Source organism: Brachypodium distachyon, chromosome 3, assembly GCF_000005505.3.
Source record: "Brachypodium distachyon strain Bd21 chromosome 3, Brachypodium_distachyon_v3.0, whole genome shotgun sequence".
Lineage (NCBI taxonomy): Eukaryota > Viridiplantae > Streptophyta > Magnoliopsida > Poales > Poaceae > Brachypodium > Brachypodium distachyon.
This window is the reverse complement of record NC_016133.3, coordinates 12,746,495-12,769,738: the sequence shown is the minus strand read 5'-3', so window position 1 is coordinate 12,769,738 and position 23,244 is coordinate 12,746,495. Positions and strand designations below refer to the sequence as shown.

At 40.5% G+C, this 23,244-nt stretch overlaps 2 protein-coding genes and 1 non-coding gene across 3 annotated transcripts; 1 reads left to right on the top strand and 2 right to left on the bottom strand.

Annotated features, from left to right (window-relative positions):
• Positions 1-1,622: 1,622 nt before the first annotated feature.
• Positions 1,623-5,674, bottom strand: LOC100825627 (N-acetyl-D-glucosamine kinase). Its single transcript, XM_003573296.4, has 7 exons — positions 5,382-5,674; positions 4,592-4,739; positions 4,049-4,240; positions 3,425-3,553; positions 2,903-3,072; positions 2,283-2,413; positions 1,623-2,042 (listed from the first exon to the last, which is right to left on the bottom strand). Exons 1-7 carry the CDS (start codon positions 5,560-5,562, stop codon positions 1,965-1,967), a joined length of 1,029 nt encoding a protein of 342 aa, XP_003573344.1. The 5' UTR covers positions 5,563-5,674; the 3' UTR covers positions 1,623-1,964.
• A 1,456-nt stretch (positions 5,675-7,130) lies between these two features.
• LOC100825322 lies at positions 7,131-12,213 on the top strand. The gene is made up of 6 exons (XM_003573295.4): positions 7,131-7,425; positions 7,529-7,863; positions 9,103-9,315; positions 9,806-9,954; positions 10,056-10,124; positions 10,553-12,213. Exons 2-6 carry the CDS (start codon positions 7,549-7,551, stop codon positions 11,787-11,789), a joined length of 1,983 nt encoding a protein of 660 aa, XP_003573343.1. The 5' UTR covers positions 7,131-7,425; positions 7,529-7,548; the 3' UTR covers positions 11,790-12,213.
• A 2,913-nt stretch (positions 12,214-15,126) lies between these two features.
• MIR160D (microRNA MIR160d) lies at positions 15,127-15,276 on the bottom strand. Its single transcript, NR_126881.1, has one exon. It is a non-coding gene; the product is annotated as a microRNA MIR160d (primary transcript).
• Between the last annotated feature and the right edge of the window lie 7,968 nt (positions 15,277-23,244).

Genomic DNA, 23,244 nt, shown 5'->3' with positions numbered 1-23,244 from the left:
TGAGATCCTCTCTTGGATCCGATCCACTTGCGCCGCCCCCCCCCCCCCCCCCCGACCGTCGGCGTCCCTTTTGCAGCTTGGTGGCTGGAAGCGATCCAGTCCTCCCCTTCATCGACTCGGAAAGGCACTACGTCGCTGGTTATGCTAACAGCTTGGTCGATCTGGAAACACCGCAATGCTGCGGGCTTCGACAACTCTCTACCCAGCATCGCCTCCCTCCTCGACGGGGTCAAGGCGGAGGCTCGCCAGTGGTCTCGGGCGGGAGCAGTGGGTCTGAGGGCGCTGTTGCCTCTAGATCCTATTTAGGCGTGTTGTGTTGTAATTGGGTGTGGTCCTTCGCAACCTTGTAAATAACTGTTTCCTATCTATCAATGCATCGAGACGTAAGGCTTTTGCGTTTTCTCAAAAAAAAAAAAACTTAAGACATCTTTTGTTGGACGGAGGGAGTAGGCTAATTCTATTTCTAACACTTCCCCTTGAACATTGTCTCTGTATAAACACATAGGCTTGATCTCCTCCAAAATCCCTGCGGAGAAAATATGAGAATAGAGATTGATATACATTGTTAAAACTTCTTAATTTATAACCTAGCGGGAAAACTAGGAGAAAATGGTACTCCCTCCGTCCCATATTAAGTGACTTTCTATTACATGTATCTAGACACTTTTAGACATAGATACATCAATCTTTGGACAAATTTGAGTAACTTATTATGGGATGGAGGGAGTACAATATATAATGGCTATTGTCTCTTGGTAACTCATACGATAAAACCTCTTAAAAGAGAGCCCAAGCTTCTTTTCAAAGAAGCACGGAAGGGATCTAGGGAGTCTCAACTCTCAAGAGGTGTTGCAAGAGTGTAATTGAGAAGAGGAGGAGCTCCCAGGCTGAGGCAGCTGAAGAGGTTGGTGAGGATGGTGACGGCGAGAAGGCAAAGAAGAAGCCCAAGGTTGACGACCATGGCGACTGCACAGTTCCATGTCGCGTGACGTTAAGAGAAAACGAGAGCAAGACAGCATGGCTATTGGCTTAGGTTTTAGCTAGCTTGGTTATTTTAGATGGTATGATGTGCTTGATCAGTTCCTACTCGTGGCCAAATTTGTATGCTTAGTCAATCTCAAAGCAGATATTAGGTGTTCGGTTTCATCTTTCAAAACTTATTTCTTTTGTTCATATGGCTGCAAGTCTACAGCTGTGAATTTCAAAGAATTCTGTAGAAAATACATGTCCTAACCTACTAAAGGAAGAGGTTAATGAAAACTCTTTACATCCCAACCTGCAACTTCAAGCATGTCAGGCCGAAGCACGAACTGAGGCAGGTGATTTGACCAGAAGTCGATGTAGCAATTTACAAAAACCATTTGTTGACAATGATCTCTGAATCCGTTGCTTTGAGCAAGTTAGCAGTATAACCATATTTAGAAGGCTTGTAAGCCAGGAGCAATCTGATAGCATATTCCAGAATCCAGAGTCAGCTACTATGGTAGCAATCCCAGTATTTGCACATGCAAGAACTTGTACCACAGTTTGTTCACAATTACTTTTCTCTCTCAAATGAAAGAGGATTCAGAAAACTGGAACACAAATTCAGGGTTCCGTTGTCAAATCACATAGGGCACAGATGCTGGAGACAAGACTTCACTGATCCAAACATTCGAAGAAACTGAGAGTCAAAACACACATTTAAGGATGACCTATCCAGGATACATGGTTTCCCTCGGAAAGCAAGTACAGGAAATCGAAGGTACAATGGACAATTCTTTGAACTAGCTTCCTACTGACATCATGAATGTATATACCCCCAACACCCCTGCCCCCACCCCCTAAATGCAATGCAAAGCAAATGTTCTTTACACAGTGGCATACATGATATTGTTGAATTTTCCTCCTAAACCATCCTATCTTATTTATCCTTTGTCGGGCGAACTTTGGTATGTGCAATGGGCATTCTTCAATGCCTGGAATCAGCTTCCGTTTTCCAGCTTCAGCTCTTTGTGATGATGGCTCCAGGCTAGTAATGCTGCACCGATTGCTGGTTCCACCTGCAAATGATGAAACTTTTTTAGATTTTCCATGCACAATTTTTTAACAGTGGAAAATTTATTCATGCTTTCCAAATTGACTCATTGCAACTTTCTACGTGAGAAATATCTGCATAATCTGATCTAAGTATTGCGGCATGTTGACACTATCCATCATCTAAAACTACCGACATAAAAATGTCAGAAATTGCATGGCTAAAAATAGACTTCACAGCAGGATATACTAGTTAATATACTAACCTCAGGGCGAATAGGGTGGACACCAGGGAAGACTTCGGAAATACATTTTATGACCTCACCACTGATGTTCCATTTCTTGTTCCCTTCGAGGACACCTCCAACCAATACAAGTGGAAATTGGTCCGCTCCTTCTGTAGAGTAAAAAGGCCGTTATGTTATACAATTCCAACTCTATACTCAGATGGTCAACAACTTAAAACACACATTACAGAGCTCTAAGCCTCTAACACCATGCATTTTGTGCCAAGTCAGGTGCATATCCTGGTAACAAGCTGAGCCAGGCCGATAGATTTGCATTCGGGAATTAACATTAACTTGAGTCAGGCACCATATATGGAAATGGCACTACAGTATCCAGAAGCAAAGCCAGAATCCCGTGGTTGGATCCAACTAACTCCTTGATACTCCTGAGAAATAGAGCACTGGATCTTCCCTTGAACCCTGATGCGACTACTACAGGAGTAGTTTTAGACTTTTAGTATACTTGATAATATAACACGGGAACCCCCAAATCTTGCTACTGGCTAGGCTTCAGACGATGCAATTTCATGTTCATAACATGAATAAAACAGAGAGCTGGTGAAAAAAACAATATGCTACACAATCAACCTAGTAATTACCTTCACCACACAATGTAAGGCGCCGAACAACAGCTACAACACTGCCAGCTAACTCTTGCACTGCATCATGTAGTATCTTGTTTGCTACTTCATCACCATCTTCAGCAGAAGATACCACGACAGGAACAAGAGCTGCAATACGGGCCCAAGATGAATCTGCATATGTCCACCTGTGTGCCAGATACATGAATGAAAACTAAGTACAGGATTCCAAATCTAAATCCAAGAAATTCAAAGTGAGAATTTTGTACAGTAATGTCATATATGTGTAAAAAGATTAAAACCATGAGATGTGTCACTTTAGGGTTAGGGTTAGAGCAACAACAGGATAAATCTTGAAATGAGACTATACTATGATTGTTAGTGGTCACAGAAATTGTTGCACACCTTTTTAAGAAAAAAATCATGCAAATGATCTGTAACTGTAAGTATCATGTCTTCTTTTAGTGATTAACCTATCATTCTAGATTACAAAAAGTGAACAGAGAACCTGTAGTAAGGGATATGTGTGAGAGAGATTACCCAATCAATTCATCCGGTGAAGCAATCTCAAGCTTCCTAAGGATCTCTCTTGTAAGATTAGTTTGTGGTCCACGACCGTCATGTGCTTTGATTACTGCTGTCAGGGCCTGTGCAGCAATGCCATATCCACTGCATTAATGTACACATATAGTCACCTATATTTTCCTTTGTGAAAGGTAATGGTATTGATGAAATCACAGTAGTAATTTTATCAGTTATAGCTCAAATATTTCAAACTGCACTATCGATTAGCGAAGGATTTTTAAGATGTTTGAAATGTGGAAAATCAAGGGAACGACTTGTAGAGAGACACTATGATATTCATGCATTTTACAGATTAACAATTTCTCTGACTGTCCACGCCTAGTCTAACATGTCATGCTCAACTATGGCCACAGGTTCTCACACTAGATAAATAATCATATTTCATGTGAAATAAGCAATATAGCATCTCATTCTCATGTAAGAAAATCATATAGAACTGTTTGCGGAAAAAAATAAAGAACTGAAATTAGTTGTTCAGCTACATCTTGTGCAACATTCAAAATCAAAATGATGGGCCCAAAAAGGTGTGTTAGGAATTATTTACATTGTTATACTATTGTCATGAAATACGCAACTCACCTACCCCAGTCGCCCAAAACTGGACCAGCACCGGCTGCTCTCGCTACTTTTCCATCTTCAGTGACCCCATAAGCAATGCTTCCAGTTCCCGCAATCAGTACACATCCATGTAGCTTACCCATTGTACCACTGGCTAAAGCCGCCACCGCATCATTTTCCACATAGAACTGGGCATGGACAGGGAACAGCTTGCTGGATAACAAAAGGGATCACTTTGTAATGACAGAAGAAATTTGACAAATGCCTTGTTTGCCTGGTGGCATTCATAATTATGCGTCGATGATCAAATTATGATTTAATGTTAACTGTTGCTACTGGCAGTGGTTAGGCTACTCCTAATTCATATAATGACATTTGCAAAAACACCAAAATCATTTCATTGCATCAAAATCTATGTAGGAATACATGTTCATAATACATCAGAATCTCTCTGAACTCTAATACATTGACTAGAATCAAGTAGTTGCCATGGACCAGGATATATAGTAATTCCTTTTGAAGAATGCATGTTAAGAGGTACTGCTTATATAGAAAGAACTATACCGGATCCAGTCAAGCATCCTCTGCTGATCTGAAGGATGGTTAACTCCCGATACAGATAAACAAACTGCAATAACATCAGAATGATCTTTGCCGGCCATTGTTAGGGCTTGCATCATGACCTGTTCCAGAGTTTCTAGTGCAGCGTTTTCTGAAAAGTAAAAGACGAAGTGATCAGTATGTCTTGAGCAAAGATTTAGATCGCATGATGCACCACCAATGTTCTAACACAAAGAGGGAAAATATTAAGTATGACTCAGAAGACATCCCTAAGATCGAACTCTATACTTTTATACTGAACAAGGCCTGTATAAGATTTGTGTACAAATTCTGGTTAAGCAGGCGAAAATACAAAATAAAATGTATGTCCACACTATCAGTAAAACTAACCACACTACTCTATAAGCACCATCCTTAGCACAGGTAATGATACACTTCTCTTCAACAACTTCAACAGATGATTGAAAAATAGCAACGTATATAACTGATGACCAAGATTAACAGTAGAATGGTACTTAACAAACTTCTTAATTAGAAGAGCATAAGCTTGCACAATAAAACTGAACACCCTGAAGTTGTCGCCCAATTAGGAAGCCAATTATGGAAGAATCCAAGCAGCAATTCTCCGCAATTACGCAAGACTAGTAGCATCATGCAACGACACCGCGAATCGCTGAGATTCAACCCGGGGACCAATCATCAATCCCCAAGATCCGATTTTCAACACAGGGCACAACGATTCAAGCGTCCCCCGCCCGAATTGCGCGACCCCCAGGGGACGATTGCTACCTACCACCGACGGAGTTGCGGTTGGAGCAGCCGGCGACGGCGCGGGAGAGCACGGGGACGGCGCCGGGCGACTCCGGCGGCGGCATTGCGGCCGGCAGGCAGACGCAGACGGTGCTGGTGGTGCCTCCGTCCACGCCCAGGATCACGCCGCCCGCCGGCGAGTCGCCGTTCTCGTAGCCGCCCATCTCTCCCTTTCGGGCCCGGCCGGCCGTCCCTCTCTTCTCGGAGTGTGCGAGGGCAGCCGGATGGGTGAGAGTCAAAAGCTCGGATAGGAGAATTTTCTTTTTCTTCCTCTTTTCAGTTCAGACTTCAGAGAAGGACTCTCTGTGTTGGAGTCTTGTGTTTGGGAGCCAATTTCCGGCTGAATTAGCAACTGACTAATCAAACAAATCCATGTGATAGTCTATTTTAAATATCCAAATGGAAAACCGATGTGGTGTCATTTTTTTGGGTTTTTTAGAATTATGACAATGTTAGTTAAGGCGGTGATCTTTGTGTGGGGAAACGTCCTGTTGTCCTACTGATTGAGGCAGATATGGAAGATAAGTCTCATGTTCCTCTTCTTTTTTCTTTATTTTCCATCCCTTGGTCATATTTCATTATTCTCTTCACACCATGTAGTCACTCTCCGCCGCTGGCTCACATTGTACCTTCGAAGGCTCACATTGTACCTTCGAATCTTGGGACAGTTTTTCGCTGCACGTTTTAGTTTAGGATGGAAAGAAGACAACGAGTCAGCTAGATCCGTCATCATCGTTTCAATTCTTGTTGCACACGCCAGCATCAGTCGTCACAATGTTTTTCATTTTGATTGGATTCGACCCGATGCATCTTGCCTCTCGTTGCTGCATGGCCTATTACATGAGTGTTGCTGCCATGTAGAAACATGTTGCTCGAGATTTTTATGCATATGATATTTTGGTTTAAATGTTAACTTTTGTTGCACGGATTAATGATCATTTAAATGGTCATGTGTGTGGTGAAAATTTAATGAAAACTTAAAAACTTTTCGTACTACCCATAAATGGAACGTGCACATTGTTTCTTTTTTGTAAGATACCTTTAAGGAATTAGAGATTTCACCTTTCATCTGATATATGTTTATTTGAGATCTAATGGGCAGGATCGAAAGTTTTCGAGTTTACATTTGAAATTGGCGTGGGTTTGGAATTTTGTCATTGCAATAGTGCATAGGTCCAAATCTACCCACTTCAATGAGATCTCGCGATAAGAAAAGAGTCCGCAGAGGGGAGGTGGAGGCATTTCGGTGTCTCCATTCCAACGAAAAAAAGAGGTGAGATTTCGAACATTTTCTAAAACCATGCACAATACGCTAACATTTTCGAATATTTAGTTTTATTTTCTCAATAAAACACATACAAACAGACATGTTAGAAAAGGACCGCCTTAAGCATTTGAGCTTGTAGCCATGGTCTGGTCTATACTATATTGTTGTCTCCTAACTTATGGCATTCAGATTCTAACATTTTTTTTTGCGAAGAAGACTATAACATTTGTGATCTCTATCATTTTCTTTTCTCAAACCCACCCCTAAAATTCACAAAAAATGTTGGCACCAGTTTGCCTGTACTGTAAACTTGTTTTGACACAAGAAGAACCACATGTCAAGATTAAAACCATGATCAATGCATATTGTGTGTATGTACTAAGTGCATTAACTCAACTGAATTTAAGAAGATCAAACGATCACAGCAGAAGCATGAGCCGCACTTACTTCTGCTTCCATTGAAGATGCGATGCATGCGCCGGATCGAGCCCAAACGGGAGACCCGTGACGGGGACGTCCACGTCGGCAGCCGAAGCCACGTGGGACCGCGGCCGAGTCCACGTCAGCACCAGACACCCCCTCGGCCCATTTCAAAATCCCCACCCGTTTTGCCGCTTCGCTGGCATATAAACCAAGGCGTTCCTTCTCGTCTCCTCGCTTAGACGACGGACGAACGCTCCTGGGATCGATCGGGTCGCGAGCTCAACTCAGGCGAGAGGGCTTCGCGATCCACCGCGCGCTCCTCGCTGCCGCCGGTGGGGTGAGCCGCTCTCTCGGTCGATCGATCGTCGCAACGGTGGGGAGGATTTTCGATTTGGTGTTTGATTTTGTGGGGTATTTTTTTCCCGTGGGGCGCGTTGAAGGTGTTCGACGGAATTTCGCCATGCGGAGCGGGGGGAGGCGGCTGCCGCCGTGGACGTCGCCGAGGGGGCACGCGGCGGCGGAGGTGGTGGCGCCGACGGGGTGGAGCCCCCGCACCCCCGCCGCGGGAGGGGGCGGCTCCGGGAGCTACGTCACGCCGCCACTGACCGCCGGCTGCTGCTGCTCCTCCTCCTCCTACCGCGTGACACCGCCCTCGAGCGGGGGCGGGTGCACCTCCCTCCTGACGCCGCCGGTGAGCGGCGGCGGGTGTTCCAGGCCGCCGAGGGCGCCGCCGGCCGTGGTGGATTCGCCGTACGTGAGGGCGAAGCAGGCGCAGGTAATGCGGCAGTTCACCACCATCCGTTAGGTGCGGTTAATTTCTTCGTGTTCTGGATCCGAAATTGAGCGTTGTGCGACCTGGTTCCTGCCAAATAGTTCATCTCCGTGTATAATGGATGCGACTGATATGACAAATACCAGCGACTAGCTAGCTATATGTTGATCACTGGTATTTTGGTTCACACACTGAAAATGAATAGCACCGTGAATGATTCGATGGTTTGCAAATGCATATATACCTTTTGTGAATAATAATCATGCAGTGACCAACATGTTTTTGGTGCAATCAGTACATAAGCATTTCCTGTTTCAGCCTTCTTCTTGTCAGGAAGATTTTGTAAGCCAGATTTGTCTGATTATCAAGTATCTGAGAGAGAATTGATTTGCTTCCAACTCCATCAATGAGATTTTGTAATTGTGTACCATTCAGGAAGAGTTGGTTCTAGCTTCATTTACTTGCTCAGTTGCATGCAATCTCAAATGCTACCAGGCTGACTCAATTTTTAAGACTGCATTTGTTCTCCTTTGAAAATACATTAACAACCAGTTCTCTATGTCCAAATATCAACAAGCCCAGTGTGTACCTATTTAATGTGAGCCACAAGTCAGTCATTTATATTTTATCTTCAGTTAACATAGCATCGTCTTCAGTTATGATATTTGTTCTGCTATAACCTCAGTTCACAGTAGGATATGGTTGACAAGAATATAGTAGCCTTTATATGGTTGTTTTACAGCATCTTCCATTGTATCAGGATAGATTTTAAATGCACAGGTAGACGCCTTGGCAGAACTAATGCTATTTATAGGACAAATTTGAAAAACAATAACAGTAGAATAAAGTGGGTTTTCTACATTACTAGGTGTCCTATTACCTTTCTGTAATAAATATAAAAAAGTTGTCCTATTACCAGAAATCTATTGTACCAAAAGATTGCATTGAGAAAAGTGGCAAGTTTTGATGTTGTACTGCCACTGGTATGTACGTTTATATCTACTACCTGCAAGCTGCAATTGATGCTCATTTTGCGGAAGTTTTACTTTTTCAAAATATTACTATATGCTAACAAATTTCTATGCTAAAACACATACTTCTGTACATATTAACTCCGTTTCAGTGTTTTCTGTAGCACTTGTAGGCTTGTGAATGAAAATGCATTCACGATCTAGATTGTAGAAGCTTTTGTATGATTGTCTATGTTTTTCTGTTTTCTCTCATTGCTTCTATCATTTCCAGTTAATTGAAAAGGACCCAAACAAGGCAGTTCCATTGTTCTGGGCGGCTATAAACAGTGGTGAACGAATTGAGAGTGCACTGAAGGATATGGCTACCGTACTGAAACAAGCAAATAGGGCCGAAGAGGCCATTGAGGCCATAAGATCCTTCCGAGACCGTTGTCCCAATGAAGCCCAGGATTCACTTGACAATGTTCTTCTTGACCTGTACAAGGTATCTCAGTCCTGTGAAACTGACTTATATTAGCTAAAGCCAACTGTCGTAGTCCAGTTTCACTAGATCTTAAGCATTTTAATATATTGCACAACCCCTGTGATAAAGTCATCAGCTAATAATAAACCAACACAGATTTTTTTTTTGACGGAAAACTGTAGCAGAGGCCCCAGCAGTGTATACATTAACAAAGAACAGTATATATACAGAAGTATTTACGTGAGAATCAGAACAAGTATAAGCAAAAAATATGCTCCAACGAAGAGAAAAAAGTCAAAAACTAACTAAAGAAGTCTAAAGAATCAATCCATGCCAGAAAGGGGGCCTTCGACTCCTCCAGTCCTCCTTAAATCCGTGGGCCTGAAGACGAAGCTCATTTTTAGAGCAGGCCTTCCAAGTGGCTTGATGCTTTCCAATAATAATAAACTGATTAGTGGATAAGTACTTAACGAAGTTTTTTCTGATATTAACCATTTTTATGTTTAACCAGAAATGTGGTCGGACAAAAGAGCAGATTGAAATGCTGACAATAAAGCTGAGAATGGTAGATGAGGATCTAGCTTCTGGTCGGTGGAAAACAAAGCTATCTAAATCTCATGGACGAGTAGTATATCTCTCTCTGAGGGATGAAAAAGCAAGGTATTAAAAATCTTTCATACATCTTCATTTGACCTGTAAACATCAGTCTAAGTCTCTTCCTTTCTTTTTGACTGAATCTAAGTCTCTTCCTTGTTATGAAGGTTGTTGGGTAACCTCGCCTGGGCCCATATGCAGTCCGAAAATTATGAGGAAGCTGAAATGCTCTACAGGTACATGTATATCTATCTTGCGGAGGGACCTGTAAAGCTAATATAGCTTTTGTTAGATATTATTTGTATTCTCTTGCATGATCCCTCTGATCCTAAATTCTTGACTGAAATTTGCCCAAATATTTGTATCTATTCTTAAAACGTGTCTACATACATGTAATATTTCGACAACAATTTAGGATCCGAGGGAGTATTTTCGATCCTTTGTTTGGTGTGTACTTGTAAAAGTAAATATTACTGCACCATTGTAGTTTCTCATTTGATATTGTGGATGCAGAAATGACTGTTTCATCAGTAACAATTAGCAATACTAGTAGAAGTGAACTCTTCTTCTGTCATAAAACTTCATTTATCATATGCACATCTGCAATACAGATCATCCAACTAAACACATCTGGTACTGAATTGGCTTTTGTCGGTTGTCCCAGGCAAGCTCTTGCTATTGAGGCTGATTATAACAAGGAATGTAACTTAGCTGTCTGCTTGATGAAGACTGGGAAGGTAGCTGAAGCTAAATACCTTCTCCAAGCTATACCTTACAACAGCAGTGATGAAAAACATGTTAGATCTTTTGCCCGGGCTACTGAAATGATTAAGGAACTCGAGTCACAAGCACTCCCTTCTCCAATAACTCAGATGAAGTCTAAAGATTCACGGATTTTGCTTGCTACTGATGCGGAGAACCTTGATTATATACAGCCAGAAATACTCTCTACTTCTTCAACTCAACTGCAATACGAAGAACCAGAATTTTCAGTTTCTGCAGATACAGAGAAGCAGGTGGATTGCAATTCACAAGAGCTTCCGTCTCCAATAACTCAGTTGAAGCGTAAAGTGCCACAAATTATGGTTGACAGCGAGAAGAACGGAGAATGTCCGGAGGAGAACCAAGATATTTCTCGGCTGTTCAATGATGCTGCCACACCACAGTCTCTACTTGAGAAACTACGGAAACGGTTGGTTAAAAAGGACAGACCAAATATCAGCATACAGCATCAAGCCCAGACTCCTAGTTCAACTGAATGCCTGCCAATCTGTAATGGCGCCACAGATGCTAGTGACAATCATTTGCAAGAGGGGCAGAGTTCTGTTGGTGGTGCTAGGAAGACGTGGGCCGACATGGTGGAGGAGGATGAACAGCAATTGGGTGACGGCAAGAGTGGTACTGCGCAAAATGAAAGCAGCAAGCAGGCAAGTGAGCAGAGGTACATAACACCACCATCCTCTCAAGCAAACAGCACCCTCCAAACCCCGGCTGCAGGTGTTCGATTGCAAAGTTCATCAGCTGGTTCATGGAGACGCAAGGACTCCACAGGCGAGAACGTGAACCGGAAGTTTGTCAGGACCGCTCCAGCATGGAGACAGCAGAAGGTTCAAGATCACAGCAACCGAGTCTGCCAGAGGCTTAACACGATTCATCTCGGCGAGAAAGCTCAAGGTCAAGGCGCCGAGCAAACACCATGGAGAAGCAGTGCAGCTCAGCGTTCGCTTTTCCATGGCCATTTGCCATCTGGTGAGAGTGGACGGTGCCATGTTTCCGGCCACACTGAGGCCGTGAACCGCTGGCCGAAGAACGCCGCCGCAATCACGAGGCCATGGAGGGCACAGAACCGGCTGCGGGTCTTCCAGGAAATCACAAATGAGATGAACCGAAATGTTGCATAGTACATCTCTATTCCCTCACTCACCGTTGATGGAAGTTCTTAGTTACCAGTAACCCTTTAAGTGGTTCGTTGAACTTTGAACTAGAGATGACACATGACATGACTCTAGTGAAATATAGCTCCTAGCTTTTCCTTCCTGGTTTTGTTTCTGAGAAGATCAGACGCATTGGCATTGGACTGTAAACAGCTCCAATTAAGGGGCTTAATCTCAAAAACCATTCAGAGCCAATGATAAACTCGCCGGACATCATCAATCGTCCATATTAATTCCTAGCAAGTCCATGAATCAGAATCACACTGCCGCTTCAGATCCAAATAGAGATATTTTCTATCTGTAGTTCTGTCTGTACATGCATTTGCCCCATTGGGTGACCTGACCTGTAAAAAAGAGAGTAACTAATCCCTGCTATGATCTTTTTTTTTTTCCTTTTGCAGTGAACACTGCTGCTTACCATGCATGCAAACGCTGTGTGCTTGTACCTTTTGGCGCTACTGTTTAGATGTTACTGCATGGTTCATTTGCTGCAACGTACTACATGTGGCTTTCATCTGCTATTGCTGCTGCTGCTGGCTGGCTGGCTGGCTGGCTGGACAATTTCCTGCATGATGGGCTGCAAGATCTGAGCCCTTTTTGCAGACCAGAGGCGACGTGAATGGCAATGGCACACTTGATTGAGAGTGATGAGCTTTGTTTTGCCATGGCATGCATACCTCTCTGCATCGATCTGCATAGTGCTCTCTCACCACCTCCTGTGGCATTTTCTAGCTTGTCTACACACTGGAGTCAGGTGGATTCCCCAATCCACTGAGGGTGCTAACATGGTCTGGTGCATGCATGGTCTGGTTGCACAGCAATGGCAGCCTTGAGCTGCTAGCTGCCTTCACCTCACCCCTGATGACCTGCTGGCCGAGGTGGTCGATGCCTGCCAGCTAAGCATGCAGGATATCTGGATAATATATGGATTACAGTGCATTGTAAAACAAATTAAACTGATGCACCGGAACCGGTTCATCCAAAAGTTTAAACTGGTGGAAAAGAAAAAGCTGCCGGTGTGTGTGCCAAGGTTTAGCCTCCAATAATTCTGGCACGTGCATTACATGATTGGCTACAAAAAACTTGAAGCAACTGGTAGGGGTTCTGCAGGTTTTTCCTTACGAAGAGAGGAAACAGTAATTGCAAGTGTTGGACCATGCTTTTAAGGGAACTATACCGAAAACCCCAGCAAAAGGAAACACGCCTCGACTACGTACTCATGTTCATTGTCACGCCGATAGCGGTCACGCCAAAAAGCGGTTGCATGCCCTTTGCTTTGGTGTCTTGAAAAGCCAGGTGTACTACCTCGATGTGTGATACTTTGGATAAAACAAATTAAACAACTTGTTATAAGTAAATTAGACTAAAAATTTACTACTCCTTCCGATTCTAAATTGTTGTCAAAATATTACATGTATCTAGATACTTCTTAAGAATAGATACATCCATATTTGGACAAATTTGAGACAAGAATTTAGGATAGGAGGGAATATTATATGTTAGTGGCATTTGCTAATAATTTTATCCAACTTTGATGACAAGCATTATTACTATATATACTCCATCTATCTCATATTAAGTGTCGAAATATTACATGTATCTAGACGCATTTTAGGTATAGATACATTCATATTTGAACAAATTTGAGACACTTAATATCGGACGGAGATATTCATCTTTTGCATTAGAAGGAGGTCTGGAGGTGGAAAGTTTTTTTACACAGCACCAGGGTCGCTACCGATTATCTTGTTTAGAGGAGAAAAATATGGCATTGGCTTTGCTGGAATATATATTATTTAATGCTGAGGACGTAAAGGTCCAAAGTGTGCAGTGGCAGCATTCAGTGATGCATGAGAGGAGAGCCGACCATTACCTGAATCGTCCGCCGATGACTATTTCAGGCGAGTACTATATGGGGTAGCTATTCATCATTTGTGCAGGAGGGTCAATCATGTAGAGAGAGAAAATGAGATCTATAAATATTATAGAGAGAGACCAGTGCATTTCTCACGTGTTCATGGGGGGTTATTTAAGGCATTCAAAGTGTATAATTAGTACTCAAATTGCAGCTTGTTAGTATTAATTTGGTGAGAAGATGCCGTGCATCCAGATCAGATTATTATTGTTGAAGTATAAGTGGATTGCCCCTGCCCCTTCCATAAGATCAGTTTTTTGGTTGCGTTGGCTAGCGCATGAAACTTTTCAATTATCATACATTCTGGTACAAAAAAGAATACTATATCATACAAGTCCATGGTCAAGTTCTAGCACATCAATCTCATGAACCTGTTCTCTCCAGAATTAAAAATAAATCTCTTTTGCATTAATTAAGGGTAGGACAGAGCAGGTTTACAAGTAAAATGAAAAGAGAGATAGCTAGAGAGGGAGACATCACACAATATAATTGGGTATATACAAGATGAAATATGGGATCTTCTTTCAAGGAAACTATATACTATAGTGGCTTTGGCCTTTTTTCCGTCCTCTCTCTTTTTTTTTAGCCCGTTGGGTCTCGTCTTTTGTTGCCTTTGTTTGTACTCGCGCTTCTTGCACTTACTTCTTAATGAAAACGGCGTGTTCGAGAAAAAAAGGAAACTATTATATATATTTGCAGGAATCCATGAAATTTACATATGGAACATTTCTGAATGATTAGCTCATCCCATAGCTAGTTCTAGCTCCAGACCATCTGAACTTAACTTTCTGAGAGGCAACTGTATGCATATATAGGTCGGCCGATGAGCAGAATCTCCGATTTTCATCGGTAAATAAAGTGGGGATTAGTCACAAGTTCATATCTGACTCATAGTAAAAAAAAATCTGAGGAAGCTTTATTTTAATAAAGTCAAACTGGTTGGCATTTGGTGTTTCTCTCTTTTCCACAGATGTTTTTTGGGTATCAACAGGCAAAATGGTTATGCTGAGTCGACCTGCTTCAAACGAATTTGAATTGTGAAAGCATTAATCGCATATTTATAAACCTCTTCCTTTCTTAAAGATACAATCCCGTTATTTATTAATAGTGATTGTATACTTGAGGAAAATGTGTGGACTTCTGAGTTCTGACACTAATAAAAATATGGATTTATGTGACACAAAATACTGGACTATAGAAATGTATGTAAATGTGGTCTATAAAATTAACAAAAATCAATCTATCTGTCAAAAAAAAATCAAAAGCTCCACGAACAGATGAAAAAAAAACTATGCGCGCAAATAAACATGGACTATTTTAGAGGTAAACTAAACAACACAGTTAAGACCAATATGTATAGAAGAGATGCATGTGGATTGTGGAGAATGCATGAGAAGAGACGGTTGGGATCAAGGGGGATATGCTTGGCTCCGTGCACGCCATCCATCCTAGGCAACCTCATCAGGAAGGAATGTTGCTATAGATGAGTGGCATACAGGGAGCCAGGCACATCCCAACATAAGCTTCACCTTCGTCTCTCTCTGTCTCTCAACTATCTTGCTAGCTAGCTATATATATACCTCAATGACCATATGCCATGGCATTGGATGCATGCAATCGCAAGCTGTTGGTGGATGTTGAAGAAACCTGTTGATGCATATCTTGCTTCATTCTGCATTTCTTGTAGCTAGGCTTGTAGCTTATCCTATCACCCCTACACATCTCTAATACCTTAATTGGCTGATTCTGTGTGAGAGATCCACATGTGGGATGCTTCTGTGTGAGTAAATCGAGTGTGTGTGAAAGAGGGAGAGAGCTAGAAATGTGTGTGTAGAATGCGTCATGTGGTGAAGGGGCAGGTGGCTTATATATAGGCGGCCAATGCTGATGCTGTTGTGTGTGGGTGGAAGATTCTAGTCTAGCTATATAAAGCATAAATCACAAAGTAAATAGACTCCCAAAACTGTACAGTGTGGTGCAGTATTTGCTAGTGATAAAATTGAATGGCCTGGGGTATCTGTATATACTAGACCCTGTTCTTGGACCAGCATTAAGTTAACCAGCAGGAAATTAAAGCAAAAAATAGTTAACCAATGATTAGTTTATGTTGGTTAACTAAACCCTTAACTAAGTTAACCAATGGGTATCAGTGGCACGTGTGCACATCTTATATGTAGAGACCGGAGGTATATTATACTTATGCGGTTATATCGCTTGATGCCTTGATGCTACTTTTACTGCATAAGAGGGAAATATAAATTAGATATATTTTTAGAAGGGAAATACAGCATGAATAGAGTCTTTTATATGAGTTCCCGCAGAAAAAAGAGAGTCTTTTATATTTATTTATTTTGAGCAGAAGAGAGTCTTTTATATGAGATGAATAATACAATCGAGTGCTCCATAGGTTGGGCTGAATGCTTAGATAATGGGCCAGCATAACTGCAAATTGGTGCATAACCTTTTCGATTAGGTGGGCTGGAGTACGTCTTAACGGGCTGAACTTTTTCTTTTTACAAGAACGGGCTGAACATTTTAGCTGTGTTCCTGCCAGCACCAGACTCTTCAGTTCGCTCAAAAAAACACCAGAGCCTTCAGTCTGAGAAACTCTTCTATTCTATCAGGTTTTCTACGCAAATCTTCCTTCTTCTTCACCGTTCTCTTTTTTTTTTGTCCGATGTGATAGCGAGGACGGTGGTCGATCGACCAAAATTATGAATCCTGTTTTTGTTTTTGTTTTTGTTTTTTTTTCTGCAAAAATAATCCTGTTTTTGTTCCGATGTACATTTAACTCGCCTCTCTTTTTTTTTTCTTTTGCACACCGCAAAGCATAGATCTATTTTTCGACAAAACTTTCTGGTTCACAGTTCACCCGGCCTGCTATGCATGCATAAAATAATTTTTCAAATCTTGCACGTGTGCCTTCTGAATTTTGCAGAAATTAAACTAGTTTCTAATTTACTTTTGCATCAACTGAAAAAAATCAACATAATATACTCTTGATCAAATATTTGTTTTTCAATGCACGCAGAATATATATTTTCATCGAGGAAAAAAAATCCATCCATCAATTCAAGCACATATGTATATATCTCCTAAAACAATTAGAGTAAATTTCACAAAACCACCCTTCCTGGGATATGATTTCATGCCAGGTCACAGTTGTCACTAATAGTCTCACAAAATCACAAAGTTTGGGGCAGACTGTCTCACAAAACCCAAATCGGGTAGATTATGCCGTTTGATGGTGTTTCTGACTGGTGGGACCCACCTATCATAATGCCACGGCGGACCCGTTTTGTTGCCACATCGGCTCCCAGACCTGACCGCCGACCCGTTAAGGGTTATTTCTCTACTCGAACCGCCATCTCGGGTGGGGTTCGGGAGCTAATGTGGCAACAAAACGAGTCAGCCTGTTTGACGTGGCGTATGGTCATAAATACCATCAAACGGTTTTATCTACCCGATTTGGGTTCTGTGAGACAGACCCAAAAACTGTGATTCTCTGAGATATTGATGATAACTGTGGCCCGATGAGACTGTAGTCTCAAAAAGTATGGTTTTGTGAAATTTATTCAAACAATTAACACATGCATAGCACGTTAGAAATTAGAAAAGGTGACAATTTTTCTTGACAGATTATCAACCTGACCTAACACATCTAAGATTCAGCGGATCTTAAAAAGTTAATTAGGATTGATCGAGAAGTACTTTTTTTTTTAGGAACCGGACGGTCGATGAGAAGTACTCCTGTTCACTAGATATGAACCTTTCTACCCATCTCTATCGATCGATCTCATTGAAGAACAATATACAGACATACCATATAAAGTTATAAACCATATATATGTGAGGATAAGTTTTGACGATTCCTTGATTCGGTCCATGGATCATTGTGATCAGTAATCATGTAGAATGGCCCTGAATTCGACACGCACGCAACATATATATAGGTCCATATATATGAAGAGATTATTAGACGCAAGCTTGCATGCGTTTTGGACATCGACACGCGTATCATAAATATAGATGGCATGGCCTTTTGTAATATATATAACATGAACGTTGCTTGGAAAAGTTAGATTTATTGCAATGACCCGTAGCTTTTGACTTGCAGCCATGCATCTCGATCCGCCACCTGACGATATGTTTATCTCATTGCATTGAGGATTTAGTAGAGGCAAATTCATGGGTTTCTTAACATCAAACCTAACCCCACGTCACTTCCTACTCTCTATGTTCCTTAAATTAAGGCCTATATTGTTTTCTTTAACCGAGCTTTGACAAAAAAAATACTCCATCAACGTGTAACTTATGTGATATTAATCATAATCATAAACAAATACTTTTGATTACGAATCCAATGATATCAATTTTATTTCACAAAAAATATATATTAATAGATTAAATTTTGGTCAAAGACTCGGTCAAATAAAATAATATACGTCCTAATTTAAGGAACAGAGAAAGTATATTAATATGTAGTTGCATGGATCAAGAATATTAGAGCAGGAAAGTTAATTAAATGTAACTACCATTTCCACTTCCTTTCTACAAGATGAGATCGATCGGCAGTGGCGAATATTTGGTTTGAATGTAAAGCTAGAGTCCTAGCTAGCTTGTTGCCACGTAGCTGCATGCCTCATCGATCTCATCCCCTCCTCTCTTCAATTTTCCCGCCATATTTTTTACTACAAGATCCTATCTTTTCTTTCTTTCCCTTTTTTTCTCTGCCCCTAGCATCAATGAAATACATATGTTATATATAGCTTTTAATTTTATACATCGATCAATTGTACGTACGTGGAAATATAGTAACACATGATGAGTAGACGTACGATTATTCGGTCTCTTTCCTTGGCCGATTAGATTGACTATAACTAATCCGACGTGTCGAATTTTGATAATTAAGCACATCCAGGCCAACGAGCTACACGTATTATGACGTAATTAAAAAGTTGCTCCTCGCAAAAAAAAAAGTAATTAAAAAGTTGCATTGCTTTTGAACGTACGTAATATGATCAATTTCTTCACACATACGCGACTGCTAGCTATATACTCCCTTCGTTCCTAAATCCAAGAAGTTCCAGATATTTAACATGAGTCAAACTTTTAAAATTTTGACCAACTTTATAGAAAAATCTATCAACATTTATGACTTTGAATTGATTCTATTAAATCCGTCATGATATATATTTTCATAGTAGACTTATTTGATATTCCGAATGTCCATACATTTTTCTATAAACTTAGTAAAAAAAATTAAAGTTTGACTTAGGGCAAAGCTATGGCTTCTTATATTTAGGAACGAAGGCATACCATTGAGTACGAATAAAACAATTTTTGACTCGAGCCGTATATACCAAGCGATATAAAAAAGTGAATTCCCCTGGCCTTTGCATATGAACACAGCCCAGAAGTTACCAAAGTCTCCCCAACATTACAAAGATAAAAAGGAAAATCATTCAAACATGTCGATCCTAGATTGCCATCCATGTGGGGTGATAAGTAATAACCTCCCTGACCACCTGCTCCAACAACAGATGAGACACATCCTAGGCCGTAGCCATGTATATATATAGAGCTGGCGAATGCATGAGTACATAATATGTACATGATCAGAAGATATATCTAGCTAATTGTCAAAACAACATCATTTTTGGCTGTGTGCATCAATTGATGCAGAGGTCGGGGCATTCCTCCTTTTCGAAAAAAAAAGTAGCCCAACATAGACCAAAGAAAAACCTTAACTTCTAGAGGGACCTTAATAAGTCCCATGTACAACTCTTGGTAATTGGGCAACCGAATGCACGAACTCCAAATACATAGACTTACTGAAGAAACTATCATTTGGCGTCAGTTCCATCTAATTCTCATCCCTTCCATCCGATAAATAAACAGTACTCCTTCCGTCTCATAATTCTTGTTTCAAATTTATCCAAATATGAATGTATCTATTTTTAAAAAACGTCTAGATATTTCGACAAAAATTATGTGACGGAGGAATTACTACTCCACCGGTTATGTAGCTTGTTCCAAGCTACCTGCTAGCTCGGCCGTCATGTACTACTGATTAATTAGCGCCCTGCTTAATTTGTTGGTTGTGAGAACATATATGTATGGTGCTATGTGTAGAGACCGACCGAGAGAGAACTTTCTTTCCTCATCTTTTTTAATCTAATCGGAATTACTACAGTTGATCAATCGATGCATGCATGGTGTGTTTCACATGTTTAAATTTTTTACTCCACACCAACAAGTCGGTTAATTAATTAATATATACATGCCCATCTGTACTCTTATTGTCAAACTAGCTAGTATGATCTCCTAAACATATATAGCCTATAGGAGTACAGCTAATTAAACACATTATTATATGCCTACCTAGCTACCTATATATGCAATAGAAAGTTAGCAAGCAAAAGCTTGGAATAATTAACTCCCAATCCCCCTAAGCAATCGATCGAGATCAACAAGTTAATTAGATTCCTAGCTAATAAAGCAAAGGGAAGGAAGGGTCGAAGAAATTGGAACATGGGGAGGGAATGCAAGGGATGGCCCTATCTCGATGTTGAACCTAGCTAGCTTTCGGCCACTTTATTTGCATCATTAGATATATGTTGGTCGGCAGCATTTTTGGTAACTAACATTATTCTTTGCTTCCCCTTCTCTTAACTAAGCATATGGCATACATGCACCACTCAAATTTTTGGTTGGAATTATTGTTTGGGACAAATTCATATATGCTTTTGGTCGATCGTATATATGGGCTGCATCATCTATATTCCCACGCACAAATTAAAATGGAAAAAAACTTTTTCACTTTTTTTAAATATCAATCGAGATCCTGCAAAGAAAAAATATATTGGATCGCATGATCAATGTTTATTAGTTCATCCAAAATCTCAATTAAGCCGATGGTAGTAGCATTCTACTTTCATGTCTAGGCTACCTGATCTGGGCGTGAAATTCATGTCGTCCACAAATATTTTTATTAATAGCGCGTCTTGGCTAAATCTTGGACATACATATGACCTTTTTGGCTATGATTTTTTTTTAAATTACTGAATCACATGCACCAATAAATCCACCCCAAATTGATGGATAAAAAATGAGCATATCAAGTGAAAGTTTCAACAAACTCAAATATCCATATCGATTTGTGCACGTATGTAGTAATGTAGCCGACCGCGTTACGTGGCGAGGACTATATATATCCCCATGATTTGACCAATGCATGCATATTCATGCACATCTTAATTAGTAGCTAGTCATCATATCGATATATCTTCATTATTAGTTAGGTTAAATCTACCAGATTTACACGTACACATGCCGACATATGTGGTAAATGCATATGCTAATGGATCGAATATTACTACTTGAGCCACTAATTATTATTAATTACGAGTACAGCTAGCTAGTTAATTGGTCCATATATTACCGTGGCCATCGATCGGTCGGCTCAAGATTCCTGTAGAGATTTCTATATATTTATCTCGGTGCAACTTGGCTTTTACTTCTAGGAGATAAGAATGCATATGTGCAAGCTGCATGCATTAGCCCACCTTACGTGTAAATATCAGTGTCTAAGCCTCGTCAGTATGTATGATCAACAAGCTTACGTGGCAAGGTAAGGTAAGGATCAATTCTCCTTTAACATATATTGATCTAAAAGAACAAAAATTATATATTTTTCGAACGTTGAAAGTTTTGGGACAAAAATAGATTCTCTGGTTTATGTTTCTTTTAAAAAAAATCTAGTAAACATGCATGTTCAAACTTTCCTCGTAGACATTTACAAGTATATAAAATAGGGACTAACTCCTAATATGTGCATTGTACATGGCCCTTTTTTTTGACATACTCCTGGGTCTCTCCTCTTGGTTTTCAACCCACCCTATGTTTGGCTCAGCTAGTACGGGATGAAGTAATTAAGAGGAGAGATCCAAAAGTGAGACATCAATAATATGGGGTGATTTGCACAAACGTACTCAAAAGCGCGATTTTCTGTATCCATCCCTAAAATTCCATGTGTTGTCCAATCATTATATGCCCTTTTTCACTTTAGGGATTATCATGATATGCTGTGCTGAATAGGCGGCATATTCTACATGTTACCTCATAAAGGAAACACACAGCACATTTTGCACATCAGCAAAAACCCTGGAAATATTTAACCTTCTACTCGTTCCAGTACGTACGTGCTAATTGATATCCCACTCTATATTTCTGTCTTTCAAACGCGAGTATGTAACAAACATGTGAAGTCAATACAAACACTGGGTAAAACTACACACAAGTTGTTGGCCATAAACTCCCAATAGATCATATATACCAGTGTCAATCATATATCGTCCGGAAAAACTTGTCTCGATGTAAACTCTTATATATCAATGGACAGAAATATATTTTTAACCCTTCTTTGTTAGAAATATGAGTTTATATGGTAGTGTTGGAATTCACGGCATACAAAAGCTTGATTGTGTGTTCTTTTGTGTACCCGGATTAATTGTAGATTAAGTATATACTTGTTATAAATAATTGTGTATATATGTGTACTCTTTTTTCAGAACAAAAATACGCGCATGCAGGGTCGATCTACTCAAGACCCAAGCCACGCAGAGTTTGAAGGTTGATTAAGTCACCATAACCGCCTCGCTATCCAATAAATTATCGCGTAGCACCCAAGAAATTATCTATCTTAATGAGGCGTCAAATCTAATATATATGTGTGTATTCTTTTCTCCCGTGGTGTAATTCTACAATTTTTTATGTTCTTGTTTCTGAAACAACCTTGGGAATAAAAAAGGGAATATATATGTCTAAATTTGAAGAAAAAAAATCATCATATCTGAATTAATTCTTGGTAGCCATGAAAAAACAGAATTTTTGGTGCTAGCTGGCTTCCTACGTACGTAGCATGCATGATCGATGCACATGCATGTAGGCAGCGCATCTAGGAACTAGCTATATATGTATAAGTACATATTCAGATGCATGCATCATGTGTACACATATACATGCATGAATGCTCTCGAATGTTGGGGAATGAATGAATGAATGGTGTAAGTAGGTAGCCAGATAACATTGGAGATAAGAATTGCTACGTGGTGTACATTCCTCTTTTTTGTCTAGGTCAAATCAACTCCAGGAATTATATGAACCATAATAATGTGTACAACTTGGTCCTACTACCCTGCAATTCGCATCGTATCTACACTTTTTTTATGTGAATATTTTGGTCAGTTAAGAGTTAACGACACATATACTCCACGCATATATATTCACCTGCATGTTAGATTCGATGTGCCTTTTTATTTCCTAGGTGATAACTGTAAATTTCCATTGAATTCCCCTCTATAGGTCTTCGGTCGGCTACTCAACAGTCAACACCAACAGGTAAGTTTTCGCCCGCCAGAGATGTACTCTACTTCTGATGGCCAACTATTGGTCAGCCAAGACTCAAGAGTGACCGACTACAGATAATTGATTCTATAGCAAACT